The sequence below is a fragment of the Talaromyces rugulosus genome, chromosome IV (assembly GCF_013368755.1).
Source record: "Talaromyces rugulosus chromosome IV, complete sequence".
NCBI lineage: Eukaryota > Fungi > Ascomycota > Eurotiomycetes > Eurotiales > Trichocomaceae > Talaromyces > Talaromyces rugulosus.
The window spans coordinates 4,929,659-4,947,191 of record NC_049564.1 but is presented as its reverse complement, the minus strand read 5'-3'; the positions used below and the strand labels follow the sequence as shown (position 1 = coordinate 4,947,191).

The window sequence follows — 17,533 nt, the reverse complement described above, 5'->3', positions numbered from 1 at the left end:
TGGTAGCTTCCCTTACGCTATTGAACCCGATATCTTGACCGCCAGCCCTTCGCGTTCCCAAGCGACTTGTATATATCGCCATGGCGCCAGATCCGCCACAGCTCCCCACGAAATTTCCGTGCTGGTGTCGAGCCGTATACTCCTGGGGTGGAGAATCGAAAAGAGATTTGGGTTTTGTGGAAGGCGATCTGATCGAATGTCTCAATGCCGGCGACGGTTCGTGGTGGATGGGACGCCTGCGCCGTGATAAACGAATGATGGGACTCTTTCCTTCGAACTTTGTCACCGTACTTGGTGAAGATTTTGTTCCTGTCCATCGATCTACCACAGATGCATTGGAACGAACCAACAGCGGCCCCTCGGTCACCCCTCAGAAGCAGAAGACCGTCTTCAGGAAGCCGTTTCAAGCACACAAAAAGGCCATGGGCCCTGGTGAAGCCCATCGCTTAGCCAAGGAAAGAGCATCAGAGACTCCGTCAAATTCCCCTTCAAGAGAAAATACACCCCCTCGTCCAAATATTCCTCAGCGACCACCACGGACTCCGACGACCGCTGTTCGGACTCGCAGCTCGCTGGCTAAGTCAACTACTCGCCCAGTTTCTCCAGCGCCACAAGAGTATAGCCGCCCGCGAGAGCAAGCTCGTGCACCGTCACCAGCTCCTCCGCCCAATCAACATTCTGTTTCACGGTCACCGTCCTATACATCGCCGACGCCGCCGCCCCCGATGCCCCCGATGTCCACGATGCCGCACCATCCTATTCCTCAGGCATTTCCAGTGCTTCAAGTGCGAGACGAATCTCCTCCGCCTCCTCCACCGCCGCCGCATCGGGTAGCTGTCAGTAGTCATTCTCATAGTAAGAGCATAGGACCGCCTTCCCAGCTTGATATGAATGACCGTTATGCTGTATTTGCGAAGACTCCTTCACCTGTTGGCCATTCGCCTATTCCTTTACCTGGACCCTCGCCCCATCTTTCACCTGGTCATTCTCCCGGTCATTCGCCCGCAGGGCACTCGTCAGTCGGCCATGGCAACACTCCGTCTCCCTTGCGGGATGCTATGGAGGATGTCATGACATCTCTACAAGACATGGGACTTCCCCGAGGAGCCCCATCTCCGTCCCCAACACCTCAGTTCTCGAACCCCTGGTCCCCTGATGCATACGAGAGCATTACAGTGCCCAGTCCTCGACCTGGCCGCGTTCGAGCTAATACTTCCTTGGGTCTAGGCGCCAGCCATGAACAGGAGCCCGACGATGACGACGGTCGCTACGATGACCAGCAATATCAACCATATCAATACCCAAATAGTCCTCCCCAGTTTAATAACTATGTGCAGAGGATGGAAAGTCGATTAAGGCAACTCCATGAACAGGGTGCGCCAGATTCGGATCAACTGCCCCAGGAGGACGAAGAAGATATCGGTCCGCCACCTCCACCAAAACAAACAGCATTTCATACCCGGCACGACTCCATTCCCACTTCCCGTCCTCAATTTCTGAGAGGTCGAAAATCTGCGGCAGAATTAGGCAAGCAATTTCTAAATCGCACAATGACGAATAAATCTAGCGCGACAAACTCATCTAGTGGCGTCCAAAGTGTCAGCACCAATGGAACTATAAGTACCAACACTAGTGCCAGCTTAATGAGCGGTACTTCAGCGGGTGCATTCAGTGCAACAAGCGCAGGGAGCTTTGCCAGGCGTACAAAATGGAGCAGTATTTCGGCCGAACGCCCAACGACAGCGATGGATAGCCTACAGAAGAGCGCTTTTGCTGACCTAGAAAGACCGCAGACACCATTGAGCGGCATCTCGTATCATTCCAGTCACAACACCTCAAGACAAGGAGCGCAATCAGCTGTGCCGTGGTCACCAAGCAAAGATGTGAATGACTCTCCAGGCGTCTTTGGGGGGTTCTCTACGCCTAAAGCCAAGAAAACTGGGTTCCTCAAAAGATTTCTAGACTCAGCCAAAACAGGTGCCGCCAACGCAAGAAGTAGCATCCATGTTCCTAATAATGGAGGATCGCCATCACCTACGAAGCACAGACTCACTCAGTCGTTTGGCTTCTCGCAGAACTCGGAAAGTGACATTTCTCGAGACTTCGGTCCTGGGATTAGTGACTCAGTTGATTGGGTCCAGGTACGACGAGACGTCAATCGGGCAAGTACCCCAAGCCGAAACGAACGCATCGAACGTGCCGAGCGATGTCAAATGATGGATCATCAGGTAATCTACGCTGTGGAAGAACTCCAAGAAACGGCTGAAGGAGATGAGAGCATCGATGGACTTCCTCTAAGTGATCCGACGAATTGGGGGGCACTTAACCTAGGTCTCGTTGACAAAAGCGCACGTTTTATCAGCAACCTACCGCCTATGACCACCGCAGCAAGTTTGGCCCAAGGATATGTCTGCAGACCTTATAAGAGTGATGTGCAGCGTCTAAGGTCGATCTTCATATGGGTGAGCGAAAAGATTGCTTGGGATGAGCCTGCGGATCAGGACGAAGTGGATATCAGAAGAGTGATAAATATGAAACGCGGAAGTCCTCAAGAGGTGGCCTATTTGGTCAAGGAAATGTGCGCCGCAGTAGGTCTTCATGCCGACGTGGTCAGAGGCTACCTCAAGGCCCCGGGAGAGCTACTTGAACTAGGCGCGTTGTCACGACCAAACCACTGGTGGAATGTGGTCTTGATTGACGGAGAGTGGAGGATTATGGATTGCTCCCTGGCAAGTCCGACAAATCCTCGGCGCCACCAATTGGTGACAGGCAATTCGCAGCATGCCGAAACCTGGTACTTCCTTGCTCGCCCACTTGAGATCTGCTACACGCATATACCCCTGGAGCCTGAGGAGCAACACATTTGCCCTCCCATCTCTCCTGATGTGCTGTTGGCTCTTCCAGCTGCCAGTCCAACCTTTTTCAAGAATTCAATGCAAATGCCCGATTACGATACAAGCTTCGTTCGCATTGAAGGTTTAGAAGTCATGCAGCTCCGCATATTGGTCCCTCCCGACGTGGAATGTGCTGCTGAAGTTGAGGCACCGTCTTTTAGTCGCGATGCTGACGGGGATTGGTTTGAAAGCGGCGATATGGTACGCAAACGTGCCCTAGCTCAACCCGACTGGATTCAGGGCCAAAAACGCTTCACTATCAAAGCCCTTTTACCTAGTGATGAGGGGCAAGGTGTACTCAAAATCTACGCCGGTAGGAAAGGATTAATGCACTCGAGTAAAGATATTCCGCATCCCCTTGCAGTTGCCTTGCCGATTCTTCATGCTGGAGAAAATCCCCCATACGACTTTTTGGTTCGACATCCAACTCCGCATGCACAGCGCCATGATATCTATGTCATCCAACCTCAATGTGGGAAACTGGCAATCAACAACACCTTCGTTTTTGCCGTCCGTCAACACCCTGCTACACCATTTTCAAAATCAAGTAGCGGCGACATATCAGCCGGCCGTTCGTCTCCACTCATGATGCGCCCATCTAGTGCTATGAGTATGGTGTCCAGTACTTACGGGGGCTCTGTAGCATCCACCACGTCACTTGATGCGTTCACGGCCAACACGTCAGTTGTCTCGTCAACCAAGACGGGCACCACTCGCGATAAACCTGCAAAGCTGGCAATTCAGTCTCCGTCAGGAAAGATACTGCGTCTGATGCGCAAGGCGGATCATACGGTTAGCACAAGCAGCAATCCTGATTCTTTGATGGATGGGACTCCGGATGGAAGTGTGTGGGAAACTGTTATCAAGATCGGCGAACGAGGTGTTTGGCGAGGCCTCGTCCTAGCCGATCGTAGTGCGCGCTGGTGTGTTTTTTGCGAGTGGGAATGTCACTAGTTGACATCTATTTTTGCATATGCATTGGACCAGGGTCAAGCAAAACCTTCAATTTGGCGTTTTCTGGATTGCATTCAAACTCGGGGTTTTTTGAAGTTTGCATACATCGGCTATACAAAATTTCTGGGTCATCCCTTATTTCCTTCCTATATTCTAGCCTTGTGCTCTCTCACGACAGATTCTTCACCGTTATATTTCTGACATTATTTCCGATTCATTTCTATGGCCAGCAGCGGCGTTGGACAAAGCGATGGTTAGATTGCTTTATTACGAGCGGCATTAATTGGACGGAGTCATCTTCTGTGAATGCTTTTTCTGTTCTTTTTATTTTAATGTTTTTAATCATTTTGGCGGCCGTTTCTAAAATTCTTGTTGAGTTTGCTATTAATCCGATAGCATTATTCATAATAAAAATCTTCGAAAATACATCACTTGGCCAATATCAATATGTACACGTTTAAAAAGTATTGGAAATGACGCTCAAGCCTAGTTATGTGTAGATCTGCTGCCGGTATAAATTTTTCTCAGCAACGGTGCAACCTGCTTTCGACTGTTGCGAACGTTGCGTTGTCGCCAAATGTACAAATGTCCATTTTCTCGACGGCCTTCCACGGGGAATTGTTCCCACTGTTCCAATTGCAACTCTTCCCTGGCTGTCTCGGCAAAAGTTTCCAACTGTTTCGTGCATCCATCATGTAATGCCCAGACAAGCAGCTCTCTTTCGAACCGACCTTCGTGCGAAGTAAAAGCAGTCATGGCGGATACCACATCCAATCCCTTTTGCTGCGCGAATTGCTTCAGTTTGCCTATCAGCGGGTTGAGTTCATCTTCTCCTCGCGCATTCGACCCTTCTTCTTCCTCGTTTGCTTTCGAAATAACCCAGCTCAATGGACGCACGACGCTTGCGATTCCAATCGTGACTTTTTCTCCCAAAGCTGTGGATTCGGTCCAGTCTTTGTAGTCTCGTCCGAGTGTTTCATCCACCGTGAGCCAGTCAAGGCTATGCGATTTTGCGTGTTGAATCTCGTCAAAGAATGTCTTTTGATTCCATGTGCTAGAGCCGGACGAGCGCGCTTCGGATATTTTTTGGGAAAGAAACGACACAGCGTCGCGGTCGATGTCAGTCACTTTGCCTTCTGCCGTGAGATTGCCGGTGTCAATCAGAATCGCAGCGAGAGCAAGTTTGGCAACCTCGACTTCTACGTCGTGGCTATTATTAGTATTATGTTCTTCCGCGGAAAAAGAGAAAGACTCCTTTTGCGAGGGCCAGAGGCCGCGACGCCGGACCTCGCGGATGATCAGACTCGTGCATGAACCAGGGCCGAGTTCAATAATCCGAGGATTATCATCCGACAAAGCCTCGGCGGCTGGGACGAAGCCTTCGTCGGCATGATGATCGATGCATCCGGTGACAGAAAAAGTGGCAAGATCGGAGAGACCGTCGACCGAGCCTCGGCCATCTTTTCCTGAGGTTCCTTCTGTTTCCTCTTGGTTAGGAGGTTTGTTCCAGTCGACCAAGACAGCATCAAGGTCTAACTTTGTGTTGTCTTGCCGACGAGACAATAGCTGCTCGCGCAGGTCGGCGACAGTCACGATATGTTCTTGAAGCAGCCGCGCGGCACCATTTCCATCATCACCTCCCCCAGACAGATGTGCTTGCTCGGCTCGCGAAGACGTAGCAAGCTCAAAAGCACAGGCAAACTCGGGTCGGAGCCTCCTCAGCTCGGTTCCACTAGGCACATCCGGAAGATTGACCACCGGCGCATGAGCTTTCTTGTCCGCTCTAGAAAAAAAATACGAATACAGAATAGCGGATATAATAGAGTCCAAGTCGGCAGATTGGTTCCCAAGAACAAAGACCGGACCCTTGGTGATTGGCGATAATGATGAAGCTGCCGCCGCGGTTGATGCTCGCGGTGCGGGGAGGGCGAGGAGCTGCTGGCGCGCTTGTTTGAGGAAAGGGAGAAGGCCAGTCATTGGGCTTGTGTTACCAGGACTGGGGTCTGGGTCTGGAGACATTGTTTTTGTCCTGGTAGCATTGAATAGCCGTCAATTTGTTTGTTGCTTTGCCAATCCCCTCGAAGGGTGTAGAGGTTAAACATGGAACTGTGATGTAAATGCGGGTCGACCAACCACGCTCACCGCCCAGTTCGACAGCGCCAAACATCAATTACCCATAAGTAAATTCTTCATCAGATCGAGAGGCAATTAGGATAGGAGTTATCAGTACAATCGCCGAACTAGAAATATTGATACATCAAGCTCTCACGAAGAAATACACTGAGTGAGGAGTTTCAGGCGGCACAAATAGATAGACTAGGCATACATGGATAAATATGGTTGAGAGCACCAAAAGAAGCAAAGCAACTAAGTTTCATCGCAAATCGAAGTAGATAAACATATTTCGTAAAAAGCCACAAATCCCGGGGTCTTCAAACGCCATGCAAATTTCTAGCTGGCCACGCCGATGAGGCGTGAAACCTCCACAGACGCCACAGCTCCAAATCTTTTGGTAAAAGAAAACGCCAGCGAACCATTTTTATAAGAATCCCACTGTTTTACACTGGTGTCATGAAATCAAAACTCGTCTGTATCGTCGCCACGGTTGCCGTCATCTACCGAGTCGGACGGCTCATCCTCATTCCCAGTATCGTGTCTTTCGCTACCATTGCTAACGTCCAGGGCTTCCAAGGCCTCGTTTGCGTGTGTGTTCTCCATCGGCTCGACATTTTCCGCGTCTTCGTTGGTCAGGGCGGCAAAGACATCATTCATCTCCTGACGAGGTGGACTGCTGCCGAAAGGGTTGCTAGTCTCCATATCCACCCCCGTAACGCCTTCTTGCGGGTTGCGGAATGCGGATGGAGCACTGAATAGTGGTTGGTCCAAGCCACGAGGCGAACGCGGTGGGAAAGGTGGTGATTGAGCAGCTGCCTGCGCAAGCAGCGGACCGGGCTCTGGTGTCGAAGATAGCAGCAGCGAAGGGCTAGAATCGCGTGCTTGGTTATTGTAGCCTCCCGAGAAGAAGGGACTGGGGCCCCCCGGCAAGCCAGCTTCGCTCCCACCGGGAACTGCCTGTTGATTCTCGCCTGCCGCATCATCACTCCCTCCACTGGTCTGTTGAGGTTGGCCCGACTGCGATGCATCCATAGACTTGCGCTTATTTGCATGGCTCGCTTTAGGACGAAGGTGAGGCGGGAGATCTTCAACACGTTCAACGCCGAGTTGAGCCATAATCTTCTGGCTCTTGGTAGGGCGAGGCTTGCGCGTCGACAACGACTGTTCCAGGATTGGAGGAGGTTCTGGAGCCACTGGTGCCCATTTATGGATTTCTTGGCGGAAGAAGTTCGTTTCATAAGCAAGAAGCACTTCGGCACCCTCAATCTTGCGAAGATAAAAGATCAGTGTAGGAACCTCTTCACTTGTTGTGCAGGCCGGATTTGTATATTTTTGGAGGAACTCTCGGAATTGCGTGGCTTGTCTGACAATGCTTTCCAGGACTTCTTCTTCCTCTGGCTGAAAAGGAAGAGTTGCCATTTCTGCTTGCCAGTCTTGTAGATCCTCCAACTTTGGACGTGCTGCGTCACGAGGTATCTTCCTCCGCCAGTCGCATATTGGACAAGTGTACTTGTCGAATTCCTTAACCTTGCCACGCGCAATCTTTAGACATTTCCCGTGATACCTTTGGTTTATTAGTTAAGTGGCAATGGTAGATAGACTGATAACAATGATGCTTACCATTCATGACAAATTTCGCACTCGATCATCATTCCAGCCTCCGGTTGTCTGCATATACAGAATACGTCTCGTTTACGTGATTTTGCCTCCCACCAGTTCGCAGTGTGGTTCTCTAAAAGACCCTCCGGCGTATTATCGCGAGAAGCAGGCTCAACAGGCGGTCGGCAGCGGTCTTCCAAATCGAAGCATGCCGAGTTTTTCTTGTCCACATACTCCATGTGGGACTTCAAGATATGCAACGGCGCATTTGCTTTGCCAAAAAGCTTCTTTCCTTTTCGCATCCAGTCCTCATGGCGCTTTTGTTCGCGCTCCAAGTCGATAGCCCCCAGAGGCCGGCTACTGAGTTGTTCAAGAGACTCCATGAGATCTCGCACCTCTTTGTACAAGGGTCGGTTGTGGAGCTCCACATCACGACTACGGTCACAAAGGCTTTGGATATGCTTTTGAGCCTCGCGCTGTTTATTCAGGATTGCGTCAACTTGACCCAGGATCTCGGCGGATACTGGGAACCTTGAAGCTTGGGCCGACAAGGCTTCCAATTGGACGTAGTGAACTGCTTCGACAGCCATCAGCTCTTTGGCTTTGGCTTCCCATGCTTCGCCGGATCGGCCGAGATCTTTGAAATGTTGCATGTCCGGATCAGTTTCGTTCAAATTGAGCTCCTCCCCTTGTTGAATCAGCTGCTGAACGTCAACGAGCGTAAGTTTCTGTTCACGGCGTAACCGAGCCTGCTCCCTCCATTTCATTTGCTGGAGGAGATTCTCAAGCTTTTCAACCTCGGGCAGATCCACGTTAAAATTCCGGCTAGATTCAACCAGTTCCTCTATTTCGGAAGTCGATCGCGTATTAGAGCTAAGGGCAATGTGGACCTCCTGGCGATACTTGTCGATTTCGCGCGTCTTCTCTTCCAGGGCCGCCATCTGTGGACAGTCGAACGACAGTTTATCAGCCTCTGCAAGTAGAGTGTGGATATTTTCCACTTTGCGAAGCTCACGGTCGCGTTCTTCAAGCTGGGCGGCTTTGGAAGTGCCTTTCCGCCAGGCTTTCTCGTTCTTCCTGCGGTTTTGCTGTTTCCGAGTGATGTAATTGTTGGCTTCTTCCACCCACTTGTCGCACCGCTGAACAAAAGCCGCCAGGTCTTGAAGGCCGGGCAAGTGGTAAGGGATTTTCTCACCTTCGCTTAGGAGGCTATGGAGAGCCTTCAGCTGCGGTTTGGCTTCATCCTCCAATGCCTTATCCAACTTTTCGCTCCACGCTTCTGGGATCCTGGAACGTTCCTGCGCCTTTTGTGCCAAGTCCTTTAGGGATCCATCGGTCATCCGATATTGCAGTGTATGTTCTTCACCCATCATTTTTTGGGCCAGGGGTACACCACAGCAGTCGAAGGTATCCGCATGAGTGAGGCAAATAGTTCGTCCTGTCTTGCGACATCGGAATTGGGTCAAGTATGCATAGGCCTTGCAGTAGTAGCATTGATAGTCCTCTTCCGGAAGATCTTCTTCCTTCACCACAAACTGCATTTTGCACTCTGCATCTGCAGACCAGTCCTCCCCACTAAACTTACATTGGTGTGGAAAGATCTCCTGGTGGCGAGCAACGAAAGATGCACGCTCAGCTGTTTCTCTATCAGCAGTGCGGGCTAATGCCGGAGCAAGCCATTTTGCAGTCTTGATGGAAGTATCTCTAGCAGCAGCTGTCAGTAACAACTCATCGTGCGAAAAGCACGGCTGTCTCCTGAAAGCTTGTAGCCGTTCGACACCAAGAGCACCAAACGGTTCCCAGGCAGTTGGGGCAAAATTGACAGCCTCATTAAAGTTGAAGCCATGGTTAAAACCCGCATGGTACGCTTGAGGAAATGTAACAACGAACTGCCCGGCTCTCTGGTCGACTGCAAATACATTGACGCCTGCTTTCTTCAATTGATCTGGTGGAAGGAGGGTGACCAGTTGGAAAAGAAGGTCGGGTTGTGTTTCAAAAAGCTCTGGGACAGCTTGACGCATTGCTTCTTCGAAGGCTTCGGTGTCTTGTCCTGGGATTCCATACCACGTCTTGGTGGCACCAAAATGTTGGTAGTTGGCAGAGTAAGCGTAGTGGTCCTCATTATGCCAGCAAAAGGTAGAGAAGCACATGCCAACATAGACCCAAGGCACAGTCATACCAGATATGTCCGACTTGATGTGCCTAAACAACGACTCCCCGTGGAAAGGCAGTACGTTCAAGTTCCAGGGATCGCGGGAATATGGGTCAAGGGGGTTCCGCTCGATAGTTGGGAAGCCACTGCCATGAGTAGTAGAATGTATATCGGCTCCATATTCCACCTCGACTGTTTCCGTTAAGCTTTCGACCAATCTCCAAAACTCACGTTCGACATCATCTTCTGTTTCGCGACGCTGGGTGTTCAAGACTGGGTCGAATGGCATGCGGGGGGCGAAATAGCTCTTCTTGAAATTGTTTGCTTTCTCTTGGAATTGCTTCAAGGAGTAAACACCACCTTCTTCGAAGCCAAACTCGCCAGTTCCCACGAGACATTTGGGACAGTGCCAGTCATAATCGGGGTCTGCATTGAGCGGGTTCTCGAGACAGGACTTGTGATACCCATTATCACAACTATCGCACACAAGTATGGTCTCTGGATTATCGCTTTTCCCGCATGTGTCACATTTCTAAAGAGGGAAAGAAAAAAATCAGTTCAAGTGTCAGTTTATAATTCACAACAATCTGCAAGACCTACATCGCCAATTCTGCGAGTCCCGCTCTTAGATTTGCCTTTGGACGGCGTCGGGCGTAGAAGGCTCATGTGAGAACCGGCAACCGTGGGAACACCATCTGTGGTTTAAAACGCATCAATAGGACGGATCATAATCATAGTAAAATACCAAAAGAACAAACCTTTCCGGAGCCTTTTACTTCTTCGTCCAGAACCATCGGGATCTGGGGAATCGGCCTGCGATTCTGTAGCCAGGCTATCATGGCTGATTGCACGTTTGAGTAGTTGAGGGCCATTTCCATTGGTAACTGGAGTCGGCTTGTCAGCCTCCTTAGCGGGATGCAGGGCGATGGTTTTCGGGGTTGATGAGCCGTTCTCGGTTTCTTTCTTCACTTGAGGTGCAGTATTCGGGGTCATGACAGACGGCGAACGGTTGACCGGTGTGAAGCCGCCGGGCTTGTTGACCGCAGTAAATCCAGAGGCGGGCCGCAGAGGTGCTTCGGAAGGTGGTGTTGGGCGGTCCGGGGTTCCATCCGACTCAATGGAGGCATTGAGCATATTGGAGGCTCGAATTGCGGGGGATTCCGGGCGCGTATTGGACGGGGTAGCTGACATGGGTCGCTTGGCTGCAGGAGAGCGATTCGGCGATGGTGTATACGGCCCCCCTTGTTCGGCTTCTAATTGCTGTTGCACACCGGGTTTTGCGACGCGAAGATACTCTTCGTAGGGTTGTAGCCATCTTTGGTATGAGTTTTTCAGCGAGGTGGAAAGCGAGGACATGATTTTGCCGCTGTAGCCAAGATCGCGGCCAATTTCGGCCCATTTTTTGAGTTTGCAAACCTGCTCGAAGCCTCCACGGATTTCAACGGCCTTTTTCAGCTTGTATAGGTCCAGGGGTCTTTTGTCGACGCTAGGGAAGCGATTCAGGTTGGTTCCATGTTGTTTGTGAAACTTGGACAGCTGGTCGAGATAGTTCAAGTTCGCACGGGTGCCTGATTCTGGGTCAGAACGCTGGTCCTGGGAAGCTCCACCGGCAACAAGGTCTGTTGGACGCTGGGGCATACCTCCTTCGACCGAATTAAGCTCCTGGCGACGGGTCTTGAAATGAAAACGCTGTGGGGGAGGGGGGCATTAGTTAGCGATTCAGGTCACATGGAATGAACAAGTTCGTAACGTACTTCTGTATCTACGGCAAACGGGGGGTTCCAGCTCTCCGGAGGGACAACCCTGCATATTCCATACCTGGCAGCCTCAGGCGCGATCTTGCGGATGTATTCATCTGGGTCTTTGAATTCCTCTTCGGTCGGACGATAGGTGGGCGCCTCTTGCAGGCCATGGGGTCGCGTTCGACTTGTTGGTTCTCGAGCGGCACTGGGCTGGCCTCGTCGCTCAACGGTCGATAGGTCGAGGGGTGCGGATCGACGAGCGCTCAATGGCACGTTATGGCCGTACGAAGGGTATGACGAGTTGGGCCGTTGGCGCGATGTTGCCGACTGCGCATTCGCTCCGGTCGATGCAGGAGCCACCATTTCTCAGGGAGCAAGAACCAGCAAGCGGGCGATTGACGACAGAGGGCAGAGGGAGGGGTGAGAGAAATGTCGAAGGAAACTGCTACCGAATCTATCAAGGGTGGACGGGTTGATCGGTCGGCATTGGAGGCGAGGTAAACCGGTAGGGAGACGACAGAGCGAGGGAGAAGATGGAAGTCCTAGAAGGAATGCCAGAGACTAGCAGCCTCTGGATCAGAGTAGCAGTCCTTGAGATTGGCCTGAAGGAATAACAACAACAAAAAAGATACGTAGAGAGAGATCAGACGACGGGTGAGTCAAGAAAGAAGGCCTTGACGAGGGGGCAGGGCAGTGTGAGGAAGCTGCAATGGCACAAAGACACCAACGGGCCCGAGCAGGCAGGACCAGAAAGCGGCCGTCAACGACGAAATGAAATTGAAGCAACGGCGATGCAGGCAGTGAGTGAGATGGTGATACAATTATGGTGACGGGGAGGACTCGGAAGAAGATAGTACAGAATCGGGAGCAGAGAACAGCAAAAGCCGGCGGAGAGGGCGGACGGGGCTGGGCGATTTGCTAGCGGGCGCGTTAGTGGTTCATCTGCTGACTTGGCTCCATCGGGGGTTTTGATAGCGGATGTGATAGGTTCTGCGGTCGCTGGTACCGAGTCTTTTAGCATCTGGGTATTCCAGAATATTATTTATGATGACCATTTATGACCAGTGCATGTCCTTTGCACACATATTATGTATGCAGTCATGAGACTCGAGGCTTACATAATCCTACAAGGTGTCATGGATGCAAGCGGAAGGTCAAGACGGTGCATGCAAGTGTTTCCAGTCCAGGAACTGAAAAGAAAATACAGGTAGATCCCGCCGTCCTGAGTAAATATGATTGTGTCAACTGGTATACGCTGAGACCGACTTCTGAGATGTACAAGAGTGTCCTGATATGTGTAACCATCAAGGGATAGTCCCAATGTATATCAATTGGCATGTCACCGAGAGGCCTGTTTTCCCACCATTTGAACACGAGACGCCTAATCGAGGCCCGCCGGTCTCAAGCGCAAGTTGTCGTTGCTGGGCGCAAGGATCGATTGCGGTCGAAATTAGCGATGCGACTAGCGCACCAGCTCCATGATATAATATGATGATCCATCACCAGGTGGGCCCGTTCGGCGTTGTCATCGCCCGTCACGTGGCCTGCTACTTTCTGCTACTTGCATGAATGCGCTTTTTCTTATTTGCCTGTCGTGTTGCTTGCTCCTCCTACGTATGCAGTGTCTTGTTGACCTCTCTCTGGTCGATTGCCGTGCTTCCACGTTGCAGCGTCGATTGTTATCCTATCCGCTGGGATTCTTTGTCCACTTTGTATACCACTATATTAGTACACTACTAGATTTTGAATTTCATGTAATAGACCATGATTTGACATCAATTAATAATAATCAGGCAACATTAATCATTTGTTTTATTTTATATAACCTAACGTGGAGAAACAACGAAAAATAGCGATTTCAACATTGAACATTTGAATGTGTTTATATATCTTGTTGACCGCACTGTTTGTTTAATTTCCAACAGGACATTTAAGACTCGAACCCATTTTGTTTCCGATAAAAATTACAACTAAACAATTGATACAATCTACCTCAATAAAATAAACAACACAAATTAATACGTGTGCGCGTAAAAAGCTTGGGGACCCAGTCACGTGACCTGGCGCCATTCCACGCGCCTTCCCGCATCGCCATCGCCAGACAACAGACGACCCTCCACCGAAATCATAATAGTACCAACATTCAACATTGAATTTCCATAAACAACGACGCCAGGATATATGCCTTGCCCATGGCTCCAGCCACCTCTGAAGAGTCGTCCCGACCAAAACCGATTCCTGCCTTCTACTGCTGCTATCTTCTTCGCTCAACACAAAGACGCGATTGCATGTACATCGGCTCCACCCCGAACCCAGCCCGACGCCTGAAACAACACAATGGAAGTACAATTGGAGGTGCAAAACGCACCAAAACGCAGGGTCTGCGCCCATGGCACATGGTAGCCATCGTGGAAGGCTTTCCTAGCCGCAAGGGCGCTCTGCAGTTTGAGTAAGTAGGCGTTCATGCCTCCGCGACCACCAGCTGATTGAAAGGACCCTCGGCTGTAGGTGGTCATGGCAGAACGTGCATATGTCCCGACATATTGATATCGTTGAAAGCGATGTCCTCGATCGACGTCCCAAACAGAACCCTACAAGGCCTAAAAACAAGAAACGTGGAATGGCTAAATCCCTACCAAAAATCCTAGGCCACTTACATCAGTTGCTACGTTCAAGCTACTTCGCGACATGGCCATTGGCCGTACGTTTTTTATCTCCCGACGTTTACACTCAATGGCAATGCTGGTCCGATCGCGTGGATGGCCTGCTGCCGGATAATATGCAGGTGAAGCTGGATTTTCATACTCAAGGCACTAGCATCGTGAACCACACTCTTCCAGCAAATGACATGACTCATATCGATGCCTCCTACAATGGAATAAAGGAACATTTGGAAAAGGCATTGTTTCTACTCGATGATTCCGATATTGTTCTATGCGAGGTATGTAAAAAACAGTTATCGATACAGAGCGATGCCATCGTGGTTTGTTCGCAAAATAAGTGCCGGGCTGCGTCGCATCTGATGTGCCTGTCTCAACTATTTCTCGACCAAGAAAGCAGTTCTCAGCTGGTGCCAAGGTCTGGCGACTGTCCAGCCTGCCATGGCGAGAACACATGGGTCGACCTGGTGAAAGAGCTAACCTTTCGGCTTCGAGGCGGAGAAGCCATCAACCGCTTATTGCGAAAGAAGCGCACACGAAAAGCAAAAACCGAAGGAAATAGAAAGCCCACAGTGGGCGAAGATATGGGAAATACTGATGACGATGATGATCTATTACTTAGCCAAGATGGCAATGCTGCTGACGACGACGATTTTGACGAAACCTGGATCGATAATGTAGATATCGGCTCTGACGCAGAATCCGTACATCATAAAACTGCAAAACCGAAAGAAAAGACAAAACCACGTGTTGAAATCGTCATCGAAGATAGCGAGGCAGAGGAATTTGACAGTTTTGATTGACAAGGACTCATATTAGTTGTCACCAATAGGGATGAATGACCATGGACCAAGCTTTTTCAGCGGCCCTATAGAGTCGACATTTTTCATGCACTCGAGAACCGGTTCTAGGATGTCTTGCGCTACTTCTGCCACCGAACGTCCCGCGTCAATGACACAGATTTCATCATTATGTGGCAGGTCCAGGAGCGAGAGGAACAAATTCCTCACCCGGGTCTGCATCGAGTCGGTTTCGTATCGTTCCACGCCGTAGCCCCCCCTCTTTGCAGCCTCTTCGGGCGATATGCTCAGGAACAAACAGAGGTCGGGACGAGGTAAGCCAACCTCGGGCTGCCATGCCCAGTGAAGCGATAGATTCGGGTTACCCTTGGCCGCCGTATATACAGCGCCAGAAAATGAATAGCGATCCACAATGACTGTGATGCCTTTGTTGATGTCATCGTGAATGCTCTGCGCAACCTCCCACCTGTTGGCCGAGAAGAGCAGATGGATCGAATGGTCATCTAATTGCGATTGGCCGCGTAGATAACTATCGATCTGCTTGCCGATAGGCGTACTCCTGTCTAGCGGTGTGTTTTAGATTTGACGGCCTTGAGGTTTACACACACAGGGATACGCACCTGGAAAGCGAATATACTTGGTCTTGTAGTTCATGTCCAAGAGACTCCTGTACAACAGCTCGCACTGGCTGGACTTGCCCGCGCGGTCCAGCCCTTCAACCACGACCAGAGCCCCGCGATTGGCCTTGTCATCCGCCATAATATTTTTTTTATCTTTCCTTTCTTTAAGCAACAACAATATTGCTTCAAGCAAGCTGTACTTCTCACTTTCTCTTTTCCTCTCGGTTGCCTGTCGGTGACAAATAGTGGGAAGGGGTTCGGAGACCGGCGGTTAAGACAGAACCAAACACCGTGGTGGGCAACCTGTGATCTTAGTTGCCTGTCATTATACTATACCGCCCCATTACTATAGTTTTTTGGTTTCCAACTCGTCTTCTCCAGCACACGAGATCATGGAGCCAGAGTCCGACCAGCTTCTCAAGCGGATGCCGAATCCTCTTTCAGTTCTGCACCCCGCACCGTCTGTTCTTGCCCCTCGCGTGGGCAACTTTACCATTCCCGGTCGAAAATCTATCCAGACGCCGCATTATGTCGCGATGACAACGCGAGGGGCTGTCTCACACCTCTCGCCGGACGTGCTTCAGGAGCACACGAATATTAGCAGCCTACATATTGGCTTGGAAGATTGTGCGCTCTTTCCCTCTTCCTTCTGCAAAGTTTCGACAGCAAACAGACTAATCTGATTTCTCTCGGCCAGTGCAGTTCTAGAGAAAGCCCAGCTCGCGGTCCCCCCGATCCTCAGTATACCTCGAACAGGAACAGAATCTAGACTCCGGAAATTCATCGCAGCGCGAGATGACGATGTTCTCATATTGGACACGCGCAGGGCGCCGCCTACCTTTACGCCGCAGCACAATTTACCTACCGCGGTGGCCATTCTGACGTCGATGGGGTTTCACCCTCTAGAGGCAGAATACTGGCTAGATTCAATTGAGAAGCTGCAGCCAGACATCGTCATTGGAATTTCGGATATAATGCATGGGCACATCCCTGGAGTGAAGAGGCGCGAGACAATGGTTGATCGGACGCATGCGTATACGCGAGATGCAACCCAACGGCTATATGGAGAAAAAGGAGACAATGCAGAGTCCAAGCCATTGTATTTTGCCCCAATTCTGCCATTAGAAAATACGCAACAGAGCTTCTATCTTGAGGACCTGGCCGACGAGTTGCGACCCGCCATCTCCGGCCTGGCCATATACGAATCAGCCTCGTTGTCCATAGTCCCGGAAGAACTAGGCGATTTGCCTCGGATGTGTTTTAGCAATACCAAGACACCGCAGCAGGTGCTTCGTGAGGTCTCCCTCGGAGCAGACTTGCTCACCGTATCGTTTATCGGCGAGCTGTCAGATGCCGGGATGGCTCTGGACTTTACTTTCCCTCCAACAAAGCTTCAGCAGGAGTCCGAGTCCAAGTCCACGGCGCAACCGTTAGCCTTTGATCTGTGGGACCGCTCACACGCCGCCTCTGTCACCCCAATCAGTGAAGGATGCGAGTGCTATACATGCCAAAAACACCACCGCGCATACATCTGCCATTTGCTTTCTGCAAAGGAAATGCTCGCCTGGTCGCTACTCCAGATCCATAATTATCATGTAATGGATACCTTTTTCGCGGCGATTCGCGAGTCCATCGCAGAGGGCACGTTTGAAACGGATTCATCTGCGTTTGAGCGTATATATGCCCCAGCTTTCCCGCAGCAAACCGGGGAGGGACCTAGGTACTTATCCCCTTTCTTTTCCATCTATTCATTATATTTTTTTTTAGACTAATTCCGTGTATTATAGATTACGAGGGTATAGCTCTCGCGTCTCTGGTCCCGCTGAGTCCAAACGGAATGCGTCTGCCTATGGGAGACTGGATGAACGTCTTGCAATTTACGCCCAATCTCAATCGTCTGTTGCGACCCCGGACACGAATGCAGATGGGCTGGTGGAACATGGCTTTGCAGAGAAAACGGAGACATGAGAGAGAGAGAGAGAGAGAGAAAAAAGTAA

At 50.6% G+C, this 17,533-nt stretch overlaps 6 protein-coding genes across 6 annotated transcripts; 3 read left to right on the top strand and 3 right to left on the bottom strand.

Moving 5' to 3' along the window:
- Nucleotides 1-80: 80 nt before the first annotated feature.
- TRUGW13939_08431 (uncharacterized protein) lies at nucleotides 81-3,848 on the top strand (the record flags this gene model as incomplete). The annotated part of the gene is made up of 1 exon (XM_035491565.1): nucleotides 81-3,848. The coding sequence occupies one exon, from the start codon at nucleotides 81-83 to the stop codon at nucleotides 3,846-3,848; it is 3,768 nt and encodes a 1,255-aa protein (XP_035347458.1).
- A 486-nt stretch (nucleotides 3,849-4,334) lies between these two features.
- Nucleotides 4,335-5,867, bottom strand: TRUGW13939_08430 (uncharacterized protein; the record flags this gene model as incomplete). The annotated part of the gene is made up of 1 exon (XM_035491564.1): nucleotides 4,335-5,867. The coding sequence occupies one exon, from the start codon at nucleotides 5,865-5,867 to the stop codon at nucleotides 4,335-4,337; it is 1,533 nt and encodes a 510-aa protein (XP_035347457.1).
- Nucleotides 5,868-6,425: 558 nt separating this feature from the next.
- TRUGW13939_08429 (uncharacterized protein) lies at nucleotides 6,426-11,819 on the bottom strand (the record flags this gene model as incomplete). The annotated part of the gene is made up of 5 exons (XM_035491563.1): nucleotides 6,426-7,527; nucleotides 7,584-10,246; nucleotides 10,315-10,409; nucleotides 10,473-11,403; nucleotides 11,469-11,819. 5 exons carry the CDS (start codon nucleotides 11,817-11,819, stop codon nucleotides 6,426-6,428), a joined length of 5,142 nt encoding a protein of 1,713 aa, XP_035347456.1.
- A 1,925-nt stretch (nucleotides 11,820-13,744) lies between these two features.
- Nucleotides 13,745-14,919, top strand: TRUGW13939_08428 (uncharacterized protein; the record flags this gene model as incomplete). The annotated part of the gene is made up of 2 exons (XM_035491562.1): nucleotides 13,745-13,905; nucleotides 13,965-14,919. 2 exons carry the CDS (start codon nucleotides 13,745-13,747, stop codon nucleotides 14,917-14,919), a joined length of 1,116 nt encoding a protein of 371 aa, XP_035347455.1.
- A 12-nt stretch (nucleotides 14,920-14,931) lies between these two features.
- Nucleotides 14,932-15,675, bottom strand: TRUGW13939_08427 (uncharacterized protein; the record flags this gene model as incomplete). Its single annotated transcript, XM_035491561.1, has 2 exons — nucleotides 14,932-15,479; nucleotides 15,537-15,675. 2 exons carry the CDS (start codon nucleotides 15,673-15,675, stop codon nucleotides 14,932-14,934), a joined length of 687 nt encoding a protein of 228 aa, XP_035347454.1.
- Nucleotides 15,676-15,928: 253 nt separating this feature from the next.
- Nucleotides 15,929-17,504, top strand: TRUGW13939_08426 (uncharacterized protein; the record flags this gene model as incomplete). The annotated part of the gene is made up of 3 exons (XM_035491560.1): nucleotides 15,929-16,163; nucleotides 16,239-17,256; nucleotides 17,324-17,504. The coding sequence occupies 3 exons, from the start codon at nucleotides 15,929-15,931 to the stop codon at nucleotides 17,502-17,504; spliced, it is 1,434 nt and encodes a 477-aa protein (XP_035347453.1).
- Between the last annotated feature and the right edge of the window lie 29 nt (nucleotides 17,505-17,533).